The sequence below is a fragment of the Mycteria americana genome, chromosome 9, assembly GCF_035582795.1.
Source record: "Mycteria americana isolate JAX WOST 10 ecotype Jacksonville Zoo and Gardens chromosome 9, USCA_MyAme_1.0, whole genome shotgun sequence".
Lineage (NCBI taxonomy): Eukaryota > Metazoa > Chordata > Aves > Ciconiiformes > Ciconiidae > Mycteria > Mycteria americana.
In genome coordinates, this window is record NC_134373.1 from 613621 (window position 1) to 626602 (window position 12982).

Below are 12982 nucleotides of genomic sequence, written 5' to 3' on the forward strand. Positions count from 1 at the left end.
AAAGGGAAACATGGCGAGTATTGGGCCAGGGCCATGTTTCTCCTCGTGCCCTTATCTGCGGGAAGAACCAGGGCTGAGACGGCCACACATCCTGGATCCAGGATGTGCAGAAGTTAAGAAAATGGTTCTGACATGTTTGGTTTGGTGAAATTTTCTCCATTTTGTGGTTCCTCCAGAGAAAGCCATGTCTTAAGTAGAAAGTGCTCGTTCCCTGAAATGAGTATGGGTTGGCAAAAACAGTCCTTGTCTTTCTCCCCGATACCTGCATTTCCAGGAAGAGCTCTTTCCCCTATGGTTTTCCTTTGTTTTAATCTCATTCATTACACAAATCTGATTATTTTAACTTCCTGACACGTAGCTTTTGTTTCCCTTGTCCCCTTCTCTAGGCAAAGGACTTGTTTCAGTACACAGGTCTGCTCACATTCAGCAACATGCCCTCTCTAATTGCCTCCGTGCATTTATTTCAAGCATCGCTGAGTCCATGGATATTTTTCTGGGACATGATGGTCCAATGTGAGCAGAACCTCAAGTACTTAAACTGGGTTCCAAAACTGAAACACACAGTGAGGCTGCAAATCAGAAGATCCCAGCCTCTGTCTGGAAGCCTGGAAGGGAGTCCCCCAGGAAGGGCTGTTTTTCCCTGGGATCACGGGATTGCACAGAGGCACAAAAGAAAAAGAGATGGCAGATGACTAGTGAAGGAGAAGAAACCCTGACTGGCAGAAGAAGGGTTTAATTCTTAGGCTGTGGGTCCAGGGTGCACCTGTGGCATTATTTTGTTATTCAAGAGTGGTGCAAAAAGCAGAAAGGTGAAGCTTAAAATAAGACCTCATCTTTTCCTGCTCACCAAATTGCCATTTAGGTGGTTGGGATAAACCCATAGCCTCCTGCCTTACTCCAGCAGGCTGGAAGGTTGCTTCTGGCTGAAGCACGTGTCCTCCGCTGCACCTCGGAAAAGCTGATTTCCTCTTTCCCCTTCCAGAATGATAAAAATAGCTTCTGAAGGCTTCTGAAAGGCTTTTTTGCCCTGGCAAGCAGGGCAGGAAGGAGTCACTAGGAACAATCAGTGCTATCCACTGTGGCTCTACAAGGCCAAGTCGCCCTAGAAACTAAAATGACCCCAAAAACCCTACAGGGCACATCTTTAACAGTGATGCTGACAACCCCCAGCTCCACACATGCATAGTATATGTGCCCCGGTACTACCATGGTTTATTCCAGGGTGGAAGATGTTTGTGCCTTCATCTGGGTTCTGCTGGCATGAAATGTAAAGCCTTCTTCAAACTTTCCTTGCCCCTAGAGCCTGATGCCTCATTCCCCTGCTTGGGACCACGTCAGTGACTCCCTCTCCCCAGTGTGCGGGTGATTCACATTTAAGTGCAGGTCAGGACTTTTGCGACTCCCTGTCTCTTTAGCAGCTAACAGGCTTTCAGCAGAGCAATCCAGTGTCACACCGCAGCCTGTAATTAAAAATGTCTTGACGATGTCACTCCATCACAAGGAAGCATAGCTGTGAACTTCTGGCTCACCGTTGTTAGCATATCCAAAGAACAGGATGGAAAGGCTCTTGGCCTCGGAAATCAGCTCACTGCACAAAATCAGTCAGTTTTGGTGTGCGTCACCTTCAGGGGTGGACTCCAGAGCCCATGATTACTTTGCTTTTAAAATTTGATGTGGCTTCCAAGCAGAATTCATACGCCAGGTGTGAGGAATAATAACAAAAAAAGGCAAAATCCTCTAAGTGGATCCAAAAGTAACAATTTGCTCATGCCAGGCCAGCTCAAGTCCCCATGTCTGCGTCTGTAGGACCTGGGCATCTGCGGCAGCAGAAATGCCCTCCGGCATTTTTCTCCCAGCCATGCGTGGTCCCGCAGCACCCTCACCCCTGCAGCCCGCCTGGTTTTCCTGCCATCGATGAGACCGCTGTCGCAGGGTTTACCTACAAACGCATGTTTCTTGTGTTCAGCCGACATCCCCGAGCTCACCTCAGGTGCACTGGGGAGCTGAATTGGTTGTGCTCGGAGGAAGGTGGGGAGCGATGAGCCGGGGATGTGCCTGCCCTAAATTCTGCTGAAACACTCTCCTGCCTGGTGGCATAAGACCTAAAATGTACTTTGGCCTTAGGAAGCAAAGTAATTAATGCCTGTAGCCCAAATCATTTAAATCTTACTCAGTATTAAATGGAAGCAAAACATGACAGATGAAAGAGGGAACTGTTTAATCAGCCGGGGGATCTTTCCAGGGGAAAACTGCTGGTTGTTGGGGAGTTTCAGGCAGAAGGTATGCACCCACTCCCCCGGGGGCCAGGGCACCCTATAAAAGCCTGCACGGTGCCGGCCTCACCACCCGCTCCCAGCTGCTGCCGCCGCTTCCGTCTGGGTAAGTCGAGACAGGCTCTGTCTCCTCTTCACTGAGCTGTTGCTTTCACCAATGTCTTGTGCCCGGTCCTCCGCAAGAATTCAAGGTTTGTTACCTGCCTCCCTCCCGCCTGTGGAGGATGTCGGGGAAGGGTTTATTTCTGCTCCAAAATTAGGAGTGCGAGGGGTTGCGGGATGCAGGGCTTGCAGGGTCTGTAACCACATAGCCGGGTCCATCCTGCATGGTTTTCCTCGCTGAAGAAAAAAAAGAATAGCACACGCCCAGGTTGCAGGGATAGATGTGTCCCTGTTTACGGAAGGGCATCAGAGGTCCCGTATATTTTGGGATGGGATAGCTCAGCTCACGTTAAGTCCAGCTCGCTCACGTTGTATTGATTTAAGTGGGTTTTGCTACAGCTAGATGTGTCTCAGTGCGCATTTCGCTTGCTGAAGGCTTGCTGTCAGCTTGAAGGCAGGCAGCATGCAGGAGCGGGTCTGCTCTCAGTGCTTTCAGCATCTGGTGCCCCCAGCTTCCCCAGACGTGCAGCTCAAACTAAACTCCTTGCTTTCTCCTGAGCGGGTTACGGGGCAAGCGAAGGGGGAAGCTGGCTCCTGCCCATTTGGAAAGCCATCCTTCAGGGTTTCTAAGCCATCCAAACTCACCCTCTAGCTAGCTCTCCCACACCTCTTATTATGGGAGCCGCTGAATGAGGGCTCAGCAGGCATGGACCAGCCTCTGCTTTGCATTTATGCCCTGGCTCTGGCTTTCAGGTGTACGTCCTCACCGAGCGATGTCCTGCTACGACCTGTGCCTGCCCTCCTCCTGTGGTCCCCGGCCACTGGCCACCAGCTGCAACCAGCCCTGCTTCCGCCGCTGTGGGGACTCCACCACCGTCATCCAGCCCCCCACCGTCATGGTCACCCTGCCTGGGCCCATCCTCAGCTCCTACCCACAAAACACGACGGTGGGGTCCACAGCGTCGGCGTCGGTCGGGAGCTACCTCCGGTGCTGCGGGGTCCCCGTGACCTCCGGTGGTCCCCGGGGACTGGGGAAGGCAGGACTGCTGTGCCTGGGCGGCGGGCTGTAGGGGTGTCCCCAGTGGTCACCTCCTCCCGCCGATGCCAGCAGAGCGGCTGCGTCGGGAAGGACAAACGAAGCACAGGACCAAGACTGGGGAAGAGGACTAAGGAAATGCCCATGGATTTCCCAGCTGTGGGGGACACCTGCAGCCCCCCCAGGAGGAAGGGAGCCATGTGAGCTTGTCACTCGAGACCGTGCCTCTGTATACCTTTCTCTCGCTAAGCCTTGCTTTGTATTTCCACGTAGGTGTCACACCCTGCGGTGCTACACAGCATTTGCTGCTGGCTGGGTGAAAATGCTTATAGTGGGCTGTGGATGGAAGATGATAGTCATGGGGCGGTGGGGCAGAGAAACACCTTGTAGGGATCGGCTTGTCCTGGAGTGGGGTTTATCCATTTCTTTACCGAGCGCTGGAAATGCACTTCTCATACTCTGAACTGGTTTATTCTCCTTCTCATTAAAGTCATGCTACATCATAGCCTGAGTCTTCTGGTGTTCCTTGTGCCTCTGGTTTGGGGGGGTAATGTGCTCTGGAGGCGACTTGTTGTGGCAGGGGGAGGTTTCTTTTTTGTCTGAAATGGGAGTTTCTGCTGCTCAGCTCCGCACTGGGCTGAAGTAAGTGTGTGGTTTGCTGTGACCAGCCCGAAGGCAACTTTCTCAGCCTGGAAACCTCTCCTGCTGCCCCATAGCAAGCGCCTGCTTAGGGAGGACTTCCCGCAGGAGCAGACTTGTTGCCTGTTCCTTCGAGGAGGTGGGAACATGAAGGTTTGATAGTTCAAAATGGCATTTACCCTGTGTTTTGCAGCAATTTTTGGGGTGAGCTAGGGAGGATGGGTGTGGGGTCAGGGAAAAAAGGCAGAAGTGGGCTTCTTGGGAGATGCTCCTTTGGATGGTCATCCTGCACCCAACTCACCCAATGTTTTATGGGTGACGATGAAGAGTAAAAAATTCCTAAGATATACCAGGGCAAAACCAGACTTCAGGCTCTTTATTCTTACTCTTTACAACAGCATGTGGCAAAAGGGGCCTTATACAAATAAGTATGTACTGACTCAAACGTAGATAGCCCAGGTGCCAGTGAGGCATGTGATGTGGCTGCATTTGGCTGTATCTCTTAACGAAGCAGCAGAAACATTTTGTTCTGTGCTGCTGCATGCACGCGTAGACATGCATATGTACAGGCGCGACATTTGCCTCGAGTGAGCCCTATGAATAACATGAGCCGAATATACCTGCGTCCCCAAGCTAGCTCAGTATGACGGCTCAGGGAATGGCACCAGGAATCCCACCCTGGATACGGGTGCACCTTGTCCAGCAGCCCATCCTCGGTCCCGTCAGAGAAAGAGGGGTGCCTGCGATGTGAAATGCTGTGCAGGGTTACCCAGGTTTCCTCTGGACACACAGACATTTGGGAGCCCAGATTTGCTGAGACCTGTGACTGAACACTGATTGATCAGAGGTGTCATGGGCAGAGGCATCCTAACATTTCTCATAGACACCAAGCATGGTGGACACTCAGACCTGTGGTAATGCCATCAGGAAAGATATATAAACATAATAATAAGGACATGAAGAAAAAAATGTAATTTCCCCTTGTGCTCCAGATACGGAGGCCAGAGCAAAAGCTGGGCAGGAGCTCAGCAGGGAGCTTTGCACTGCTGCTGAGTGGAGAGATCTGCAAGTCCCGTGCCCGTGAGCTGGTCAGTTAAAGAGAACAATGATAACCCCATCCCTGGCCCCAGCCACAGCACAGTGAGCTCCATACTGTGCTCTTCCCAAAGACTAGGACCCAAGATTTTAGTTGAACACATTAGAGAATTGGAAAACAATTATTTTACAGGGAGGGGATGCAGGTGTCTCTGGAAAAAGATGCCAGGCGTTGACTAAAGCCTCTTTTTAAGATGCTATGTATCATCAAGCAGAAACTTTTCAGCTGATGGAAGGAGGAATAAGAGTGCGACTCAGTCCTCCATGGGTATTGTTTAAATCTTCTTTCATACCTTAAGCATTTTGGTAGTGTGACAATTTGCATAAAGCTTATGAGTGTTTATAATGAGGGATTATGCTGAGCTTGTAAGCATGTTGGTCTTCAAAAGCCTTTGACCAAGCTCAACTGGTTTTATTGCTCAGGGCTCCCTGAGCAGAGGCACTCCTAATTTGGAGAAAATTTATGTGGCAATTGCTCGGCAGTCAGAGCACCAGGAGAAGGGAGGTGTGGGTTCACATCCCTCTTCCAAGGACTGCTCAGATATTTTTATCCCAGCTCCAGAAATCGTCCGCAGAGATGGGATGCAACATTCTGCTGAACACTGCAATGAGGAAAAGCATTGGATTTCCAGCAAAAGCTTCATTAGAAAGCCGTAGGCATCTGGTGCTGGTGCAACTGTCCTCCACCAGTCTGCTGCATAGGGCAGTCCAGGATGGAGCAGGGGGACAGAATAATGACATTTTTATGTGGCTTTTCACTGAATGACTGCACTGTTGAGGTTATATAGATTATTTTTCTGAAGAGCCAGTGTCTCAAAGGAGACTAAAATCCACACAGGTCCTTGATTTGACTTGAAAATAGTGATGCCTTAGTGCAGACAGAGTCGGGGAAGTGAGGACCTTGGTGCCCTGCAGGGATTCCCATCCCAAGGGACCTGGCACCCTGTCTCCCATGGGTGCTGTGACTCCTGGCTGTGAGCCATGCTGTCTTGGCTCCCAGCTCAAGAGCCGTCCTGAATTCACTCTGCCACTTATGTCCCCCAGCCAGCTTGCCGCAGACTTGCTGATCAGGCCCTAAAATACAGGTTCCTGCAAAGACAGTGCAGCCAAAGACCCTGGTGAGAAAGGAAACTACATACCAACACTGAGATGAAAAATAATGCTTAGCGGGTGGAAGGATACACGTGGAGGGAAATAGCTGGGTCCTGGGGTTTGGTCCCAGTGTTGCCCACTTAAGGCTTTCAACAGCAGCAGCAGAAGCATTTCTCAGAAAAGCCGGGAGCTTAGCCCAAAAGCAACCCTTTGGCCATGCCTGCATCTGTTGAGTTTCATGTCTTCTGCTCACCTCCCATTTTCCCTCACCTGCTCATGTCCTTGGAGGAAACCTTCTTCCTGCTGTCACTCAACATCCTCCCGGCAGTCATTGATTCCTGGAGACCCCTATTTCCCTTCATTTTCTTTATTCTATCCTTTGCTTTGGTGAAGTCAACTGCACCAGCAGAAATTAGTGCACAAAACACGGTGGGGTATTCCAGCTCAACAGGGCCTGGGAGGGTGATGGTGGTAGCTCCCCATTGCAGGGTCACATCCCCGGGGGTCTCGAGCTCCTCTTTGGGGTGCATGTAACCATGGGGACACCCTAGCCTGCACCGCCACGTGTGGCAAATAGGCTTGCTCAGGTTTCTCTGCATTTGTCTGCTTGGGGAAGCCAACAGAAGCATCCAGTGAGCATTTCGTACAGTGGTGGGTACTTTGACCCCCTGGGGATGGAGGAGGCGAGGAGGAGGGATGAAGCCATGGTTTGAGTTAGAACAAGTGGAGAAGCATAGAGAGTTGTCACGGAAAAGGGAAGACTGGTGTGAGTAGCAAGAGAGAGGGGCCATCAGGAGTGGAAGGCCTGGGTGGCATGGGGCTGGTGATAGGGATGGAGGGATTGGTGGCGGCTGGATGATTGCTGGGTCTACACAATCCCAGCACATCTATCTGTGGCTCCTCTGCATATCCAGATGAGAAGACAAAAATCCTGGTGACTCACAGGACAGGATGAAGAGACAGATCCACCGCCAGTGCCTTTGCTGGGCTGCAAAAGGTGTATCCCACCCCAGCACCCGGGCGCCAAGCTGAGAGCAATGCCAGGAGTCCTAGCTGTCCTCAACAGGCAGCGTCCTTCATCCTCCTCGCCAGGGCAAGGACTCCTGGCCAGAGCCCTTGGGGACATGCATCCTGGGGCCAGCCAGCTGGAGACAGGGCCCCTGGAGCTGGGAGCCTGCAGACATGGCAGACTGAGATGGGACTTGTTTGCCAATAAAAATCTCCTTCCTTGCCCACCAAAGCATTGCAATGCAATTGCCCACCAAAGCAGAGAGGACGCCTGCTCTTAGGCTTTAGGAAGGGGAGAAAAAGTGGTTGCATGACTGGGATCAGAGGGAGGAGAGGGCATCAATGAGAGGACATCCCACCCCAGACACCCGTGGGCCGACCGCAGGGCAGGGGCTCGCCGCGGTTTCTCGGGGCGCCCTCTCTGCCACGCAAGGGCCCTGTGCCAGCCTGGGAGCCAGACAGGCGATGGCTCCGGCAAGGGCTCCGGTTCTTCCCCAGGGCTGGAAATCCCATAAAGCAGGAAAATAACAGGCCATCCACACATGAGTCACGGGGGAAGAAGCACGCAAATCAAAAGGCACTGGCATCCCAGTCTGGCCCTCCTGGTGCTATCCGTGGGAGTGGGGCTTACAAGGCTTGCACCCCAGCGAGCCTGCAGCCCTGTTGGCTCTGCCAGCACTGTGCCTCGCCCTGAGCCCAAACCATCACCAGACACCTTTCCCGGCTGTCCTACACCCCCCTTCTCCTCTGAGCTTCTCCCCCTGGGGATGGCAGCCCTCGGGAAGAGAGAGACAGGGATGAGCGCAATGAAAGTGGAGACCAAATCCCAACGGTTTACAAGGTCCTGGGAGTGAAATACTTGCAGAATTGTGTTTCAGACTCAAGAATTGTTCCATTTAATATTCCAAGGCTGTTAATTCATGTTTGCTGAGAATTAGGTGTCTGCATGTTTCCTGAAGAGAAGGGTGATCCGGTTATTGCTGTGTAAGGTGGCTGGTGTTAGCACTGGACGTGTGGGGCTGAAGGAGCAGGGCAGCCGTGGCGGGTTATGTGACCTGGAAATCACAGGGGTGCAGCACTCTCCCTGCCCGCTCCTCCCCACTCCTCCGTCATTTTCAGGGCAGCGGAGAGGAGCGAGGCTTGCCTGCGCTGCCTGCGGCTGATTCTTCCTCCTGGTTCCCCCGGGTCAGCTCATGGGGTTTGGATGTGCCCCAGGGAGGGAACCCTTGCTCTGGCAGAGCCTGCAATGATATAATTAGCATCAAAGTCTCGCTGCGGGAAGGCTGTCTGAAAGTCAGCTCTGCGCCCTGTTCCCTCTGCAGCTGTCCTGCGTGGAGGGGGGTCCCGACCAGCCGGGGCTCCCGCAGCAGCTTGGCTTCCCACCCTGGCACAGCTCCAGGCAGCCCTACCCTCGGGGACTGCATCCAGAAAAAATCCCCCTGGTCTGCCCCAGAGCTGTCCTTCCAGTCCTGCTCCCCACAGCACCCTGCTGACCGCCACAGCTGGCAGCTCCTGGGGGCTGGGAAAAGGGAATGGCCAGGGGTATTTCCCAGTAACCTGGCACTCGCAGCTCCTGTCCCTTGTCCAAAAGCCACACTGGCACCCGTGGGGCAGGGGAGAGGGAGATTGCTAGCCTTGGGACCACGTGAAATGGGTTTTTGAGGGGCGGTGATGGGAGATGGGGGCACAAGGCGTCATTACCCACAGGGGCCGAAGGCAGGGGGGGCAGCTCTGCCCCGGCTCGTTGGTCTAGGGGTATGATTCTCGCTTCGGGTGCGAGAGGTCCCGGGTTCAACTCCCGGACGAGCCCTCCTTTTGGGCGCCCTGGCAGTGCATGGGGCCATCACATAACCAGGGCACAATGAGGGCAGCAGTGCCTGGCACAGTGGGGTCAGTGCCATGTCCTGGCTGGGCACGTCCGCGTGGGCAGGATGGATCCCCAAGAGCCAGGAGCAAGGTGGTGCTGGTGTAGGGGGATGTAGCTCAGTGGGAGAGCGCTTGCTTTGCATGTAAGAGGCCCTGGGTTCAACCCCCAGCATCTCCAGCTTTTGCCTCCACAGTCCCACCTCCCTGCCAGTTTCGGGGCTGCCAGAGTCCCCCAGGCCCCACAGAAAAGCCCTGGGGCTGCCTGCAAGCACAGCTGGGCTGGGGATGCTTCCTGGCACCTGCAGGCTGCTGGTGTGCTGGGGGAAAACCACAGCCTCAGCTGCACCCCTAACCCCAAACTGTGGGCGGCAGAGGGGCTGGGGGTGCAAAAGGCATGTAGCAGCCCGGCTCGTTGGTCTAGGGCTGTGATTCTTGCTTGGGGTACGAGAGGTTCCCAGGTTCAACTCCTGGATGAGCCCTTCTTTTGGGACAATGACTCTTTTGGGGACTGCACCCCTGCTGCTCTCTGCAGACCTGGTGGAGGAGGGTCAGCCCTGCCATTCCTCAGCTGCCTGCAAACAGCACCCATGGCATGTCCATAGGGTTTCTCTTTCAATCAACACTGGTTTTAGCAAGCTTGGACAGTGCCACCCATGGTGCCTGCCCAGGGAGCTGCCACTGTGGTGCCAGGGTCAGCATGCCATGCCTGGTCAGGGGGATGTAGCTCAGTGGGAGAGCGCTTGCTTCGCATGTAAGAGGCCCTGGGTTCAATCCCCAGCATCTCCATGCTTTTCCTCCCTGAAAACTCAGCAGGGCTACGGGGAGGAAGGGATGGAAATGGCTCGTGCTTAGTAGGAAACATCCCCTTTCTTGCTGCATGGGATAACCCAAAGCTGATCTCACCCTCGCAAGAGGGTTTCTCCTCCTTGCTCCCTGAAAATACTGGTGGCTGTTTCCTATTCCAGCTCTCTGCTTCTGCTCCAGGCAGAGCTGCCCACCGCGGACGTGGTGGCAGGAGGGCCCCGCTCTGCCATCCCCCATTGCCCCGACAGCGCCGTCCCCACCCAGGAGGGGATGAGCCCTGGCCATGGCTGAGCCGTGTCTCTTTGCCCACGGGGCAGCAGGCAGCACCTCGCTCGCAGAAATGGTGGGATGTCCCAGGAGAGGGGACGTGGCTGAATTAGGGAGACCACCCATCCCCCCTCTGCTGGGCAGCATCGTCCTGTCCATGCCCCATCCCCAGAGGGGCTGTGCCTGAGGGATAAAAGTCAATGGCCGGGACCCAAATGAGCTCTGCAAAGACTGGGTGGGAGTGTGGCAGTGGGTGCCCAAAAGGAGGGCTCGTCCGGGAGTTGAACCCGGGACCTCTCGCACCCTAAGCGAGAATCATACCCCTAGACCAACGAGCCGGGGTGCACAGCTGGGACCCAGCCCAGACACTGTCCCCCACAGCCCCAGGGACCACACACACCAACCATTGCTCCGTGCAGGTGGTGGCTGCCCTCTCCCTCCCATCTGCTCTCCCCGTCGGCTCCCCCAGCTCCCCAGGGACGACGCACAGGGTGATGTGGGGGAGCCCACTCAGCATCCCGGGAAAATGCCACTTCCCCACCTCTCCCAGGGCTGGAAAACCGCAGAGAGGCTGTGCCCCTCCTGCCCAGGGCCACACAGCCCCTGGAAGGGGCACTGCGGGGCTCCCTGTGCACCCCCGGCTCCCCCTGTCCTGGCCCCCCAACATCTGTCCCTGCCCCCGGGCGCCCCATTTCCCTGGGCAGCGGGGAAGTCTCCGGGCTGTCCGGTGCGTCCCCGCACACACGCTCAGCCCCGCTCTGCTCCCCAGGGGCTGGGGGCGGGGCGCGTCCCCGAAAAGCGGCCCCGGGGCCCCTGGGCAGCACTGCCCCCCCAGCACCCCAGTGCCCGGCACGGGGGGGGGGGTGCCCGGGCGGCTGCGCACGCCGGCTCGTTGGTCTAGGGGTATGATTCTCGCTTAGGGTGCGAGAGGTCCCGGGTTCAACTCCCGGACGAGCCCTCCTTTTGGGCCCCCACTGCCCCGCTCTGGTTGTTTGGGGAGGCAAAAGGACATGGAGATGCTGGGGGTTGAACCCAGGGCCTCTTACATGCAAAGCAAGCGCTCTCCCGCTGAGCTACATCCCCTCTGCATGGGGAAGGGACTGGGCGAGTCCCCTCACCCCCCACCGCTGCCCCACTGCTCACCCTGCTCAGCCCCAAGGGCCCTGGCCCCAAAACCAGACCCTCAGGGCACATGCTGCCGGCAGCACCCGCTCCGCTCCGCTCCGCGGTTCCCAGCGCTGCCTCCAGCTGCCCTTTCCCACCCCTTGCTCCATCTGCCTCCCTGGCCACGCACCCTGCAGCACCTCGCTGCCAGCTCCTGGGGGTCCAGCCTGCCCACGGGGACGTGCCAGCCAGGATGGGCCCCCCCCCGTGCTGGCACCACTGCCCTCGACGTGCCCTGCCAGCCAGGATGGGCCCCCCCCGCGTGCTGGCACCACTGCCCTCGACGTGCCCTGCTTCCTCCGCGGTCCCACATGCCGCTGGGGAAGGTGGGCGCCCAAAAGGAGGGCTCGTCCGGGAGTTGAACCCGGGACCTCTCGCACCCAAAGCGAGAATCATACCCCTAGACCAACGAGCCGGGGTGCTGCACCCCATTGCACGCCCAGCCTCTGCACCCCACACGCTTTGGGGGGCCAGCTGGGGCTGTGTGTGGCCCTTGGTGCACGCCGGCAGCAGGGAGGTCCCTCTTGCCATGGCCGCGCCATGGAGCCACCGTCTGGAGGTGACCGTGGGGCGTTAGTGCCCAGCATCTCCAATTGCCACCATCTCCGGGGCTTTTCCTCCTCAAAACCATCTCCCTGGCCCTTGCAGCGGTCGAAATGGCCGGTGCTTTGCAGCATCAGCTCCCCGCCCTTCTTCCTCCATGGGGCATCCCCCAAAGCCGAAGTCTCCCTCTGAGCCGGCTTTCTCGTCACTCCCAGAAACCCCTGTGGCTTCTTCCTTCCCCAGCTCCCGCGGAGCTGCTGACTGTGGGGTTCGGGGGTTTGCAGGCAGCGGGTGTCCCTCGGGTGCCCCAGGCTGCCAGCGGGGCCGGGAGAGGGTGTGGGGGCTCTGGGTCAGAGCAGGGGCATGGTTTTCTGGACACAGCCCCTGGGTGAGGGGCTGCCTGTAGCTGTGCCAGGGCGGGCAGCCGAGCTGCCGCGGGACCCCGGCTGCAAGTGCCGTCAGCGTGGCCGGCCTGCACCGCAGCCCCGGGAGAGCTGTCTGTGCCCTGTCCCCGCAGGGGCCGTGCCCGGCGGCGGGCGGCCAAAAGGAGGGCTCGTCCGGGAGTTGAACCCGGGACCTCTCGCACCCTAAGCGAGAATCATACCCCTAGACCAACGAGCCGGCGTGCGCAGCCGCCCGGGCACCCCCGCCCTGTGCCGGGCACTGGGGTGCTGGGGGGGCAGTGCTGCCCAGGGCCCCCGGGGCCCCGGGGCCGCTTTTCGGGGACGCGCCCCGCCCCCAGCCCCTGGGGAGCAGAGCGGGGCTGAGCGTGTGTGCGGGGACGCACCGGACAGCCCGGAGACTTCCCCGCTGCCCAGGGAAATGGGGCGCCCGGGGGGGATCGGGGGGTGCCCGGGGTGGGGGCAGGTGTCCCCCCCCGGGTGCCTAGGGCTGGGGCTGTGATGGCCGAGGGGTGAAGGCGTTGGACTCGAAATCCAATAGGGTTTCCCTGCGCAGGTTCGAATCCTGCTCACAGCGAGAGCTTTTACCCAGTGCCCACTCTGGGCATCCTGGGAAGCGGCTGTCCCCCACCACATCACATAGTGGTGGTGGTCCTCCTGTTCCTGTGCCCTGGGCAGGAGCAGGCTGTCCC

General features: G+C 57.1%; 1 protein-coding gene and 9 non-coding genes across 10 annotated transcripts; 6 read left to right on the forward strand and 4 right to left on the reverse strand.

Moving 5' to 3' along the window:
* The first annotated feature begins 3148 nt into the window (after positions 1–3148).
* LOC142414396 (feather beta keratin-like) lies at positions 3149–3445 on the forward strand. Its single transcript, XM_075511563.1, has one exon. It carries the CDS (start codon positions 3149–3151, stop codon positions 3443–3445), a length of 297 nt encoding a protein of 98 aa, XP_075367678.1.
* Positions 3446–8983: 5538 nt separating this feature from the next.
* Positions 8984–9055, forward strand: TRNAP-CGG (transfer RNA proline (anticodon CGG)). The gene has a single exon. It is a non-coding gene; the product is annotated as a tRNA-Pro (tRNA).
* A 162-nt stretch (positions 9056–9217) lies between these two features.
* TRNAA-UGC (transfer RNA alanine (anticodon UGC)) lies at positions 9218–9289 on the forward strand. Its single transcript has one exon. It is a non-coding gene; the product is annotated as a tRNA-Ala (tRNA).
* A 536-nt stretch (positions 9290–9825) lies between these two features.
* TRNAA-CGC (transfer RNA alanine (anticodon CGC)) lies at positions 9826–9897 on the forward strand. The gene has a single exon. It is a non-coding gene; the product is annotated as a tRNA-Ala (tRNA).
* A 551-nt stretch (positions 9898–10448) lies between these two features.
* Positions 10449–10520, reverse strand: TRNAP-AGG (transfer RNA proline (anticodon AGG)). The gene has a single exon. It is a non-coding gene; the product is annotated as a tRNA-Pro (tRNA).
* Positions 10521–11068: 548 nt separating this feature from the next.
* TRNAP-AGG (transfer RNA proline (anticodon AGG)) lies at positions 11069–11140 on the forward strand. Its single transcript has one exon. It is a non-coding gene; the product is annotated as a tRNA-Pro (tRNA).
* Positions 11141–11193: 53 nt separating this feature from the next.
* Positions 11194–11265, reverse strand: TRNAA-UGC (transfer RNA alanine (anticodon UGC)). Its single transcript has one exon. It is a non-coding gene; the product is annotated as a tRNA-Ala (tRNA).
* A 424-nt stretch (positions 11266–11689) lies between these two features.
* Positions 11690–11761, reverse strand: TRNAP-UGG (transfer RNA proline (anticodon UGG)). Its single transcript has one exon. It is a non-coding gene; the product is annotated as a tRNA-Pro (tRNA).
* A 677-nt stretch (positions 11762–12438) lies between these two features.
* On the reverse strand, positions 12439–12510 carry TRNAP-AGG (transfer RNA proline (anticodon AGG)). The gene has a single exon. It is a non-coding gene; the product is annotated as a tRNA-Pro (tRNA).
* Positions 12511–12785: 275 nt separating this feature from the next.
* Positions 12786–12867, forward strand: TRNAS-CGA (transfer RNA serine (anticodon CGA)). The gene has a single exon. It is a non-coding gene; the product is annotated as a tRNA-Ser (tRNA).
* Positions 12868–12982: the final 115 nt, after the last annotated feature.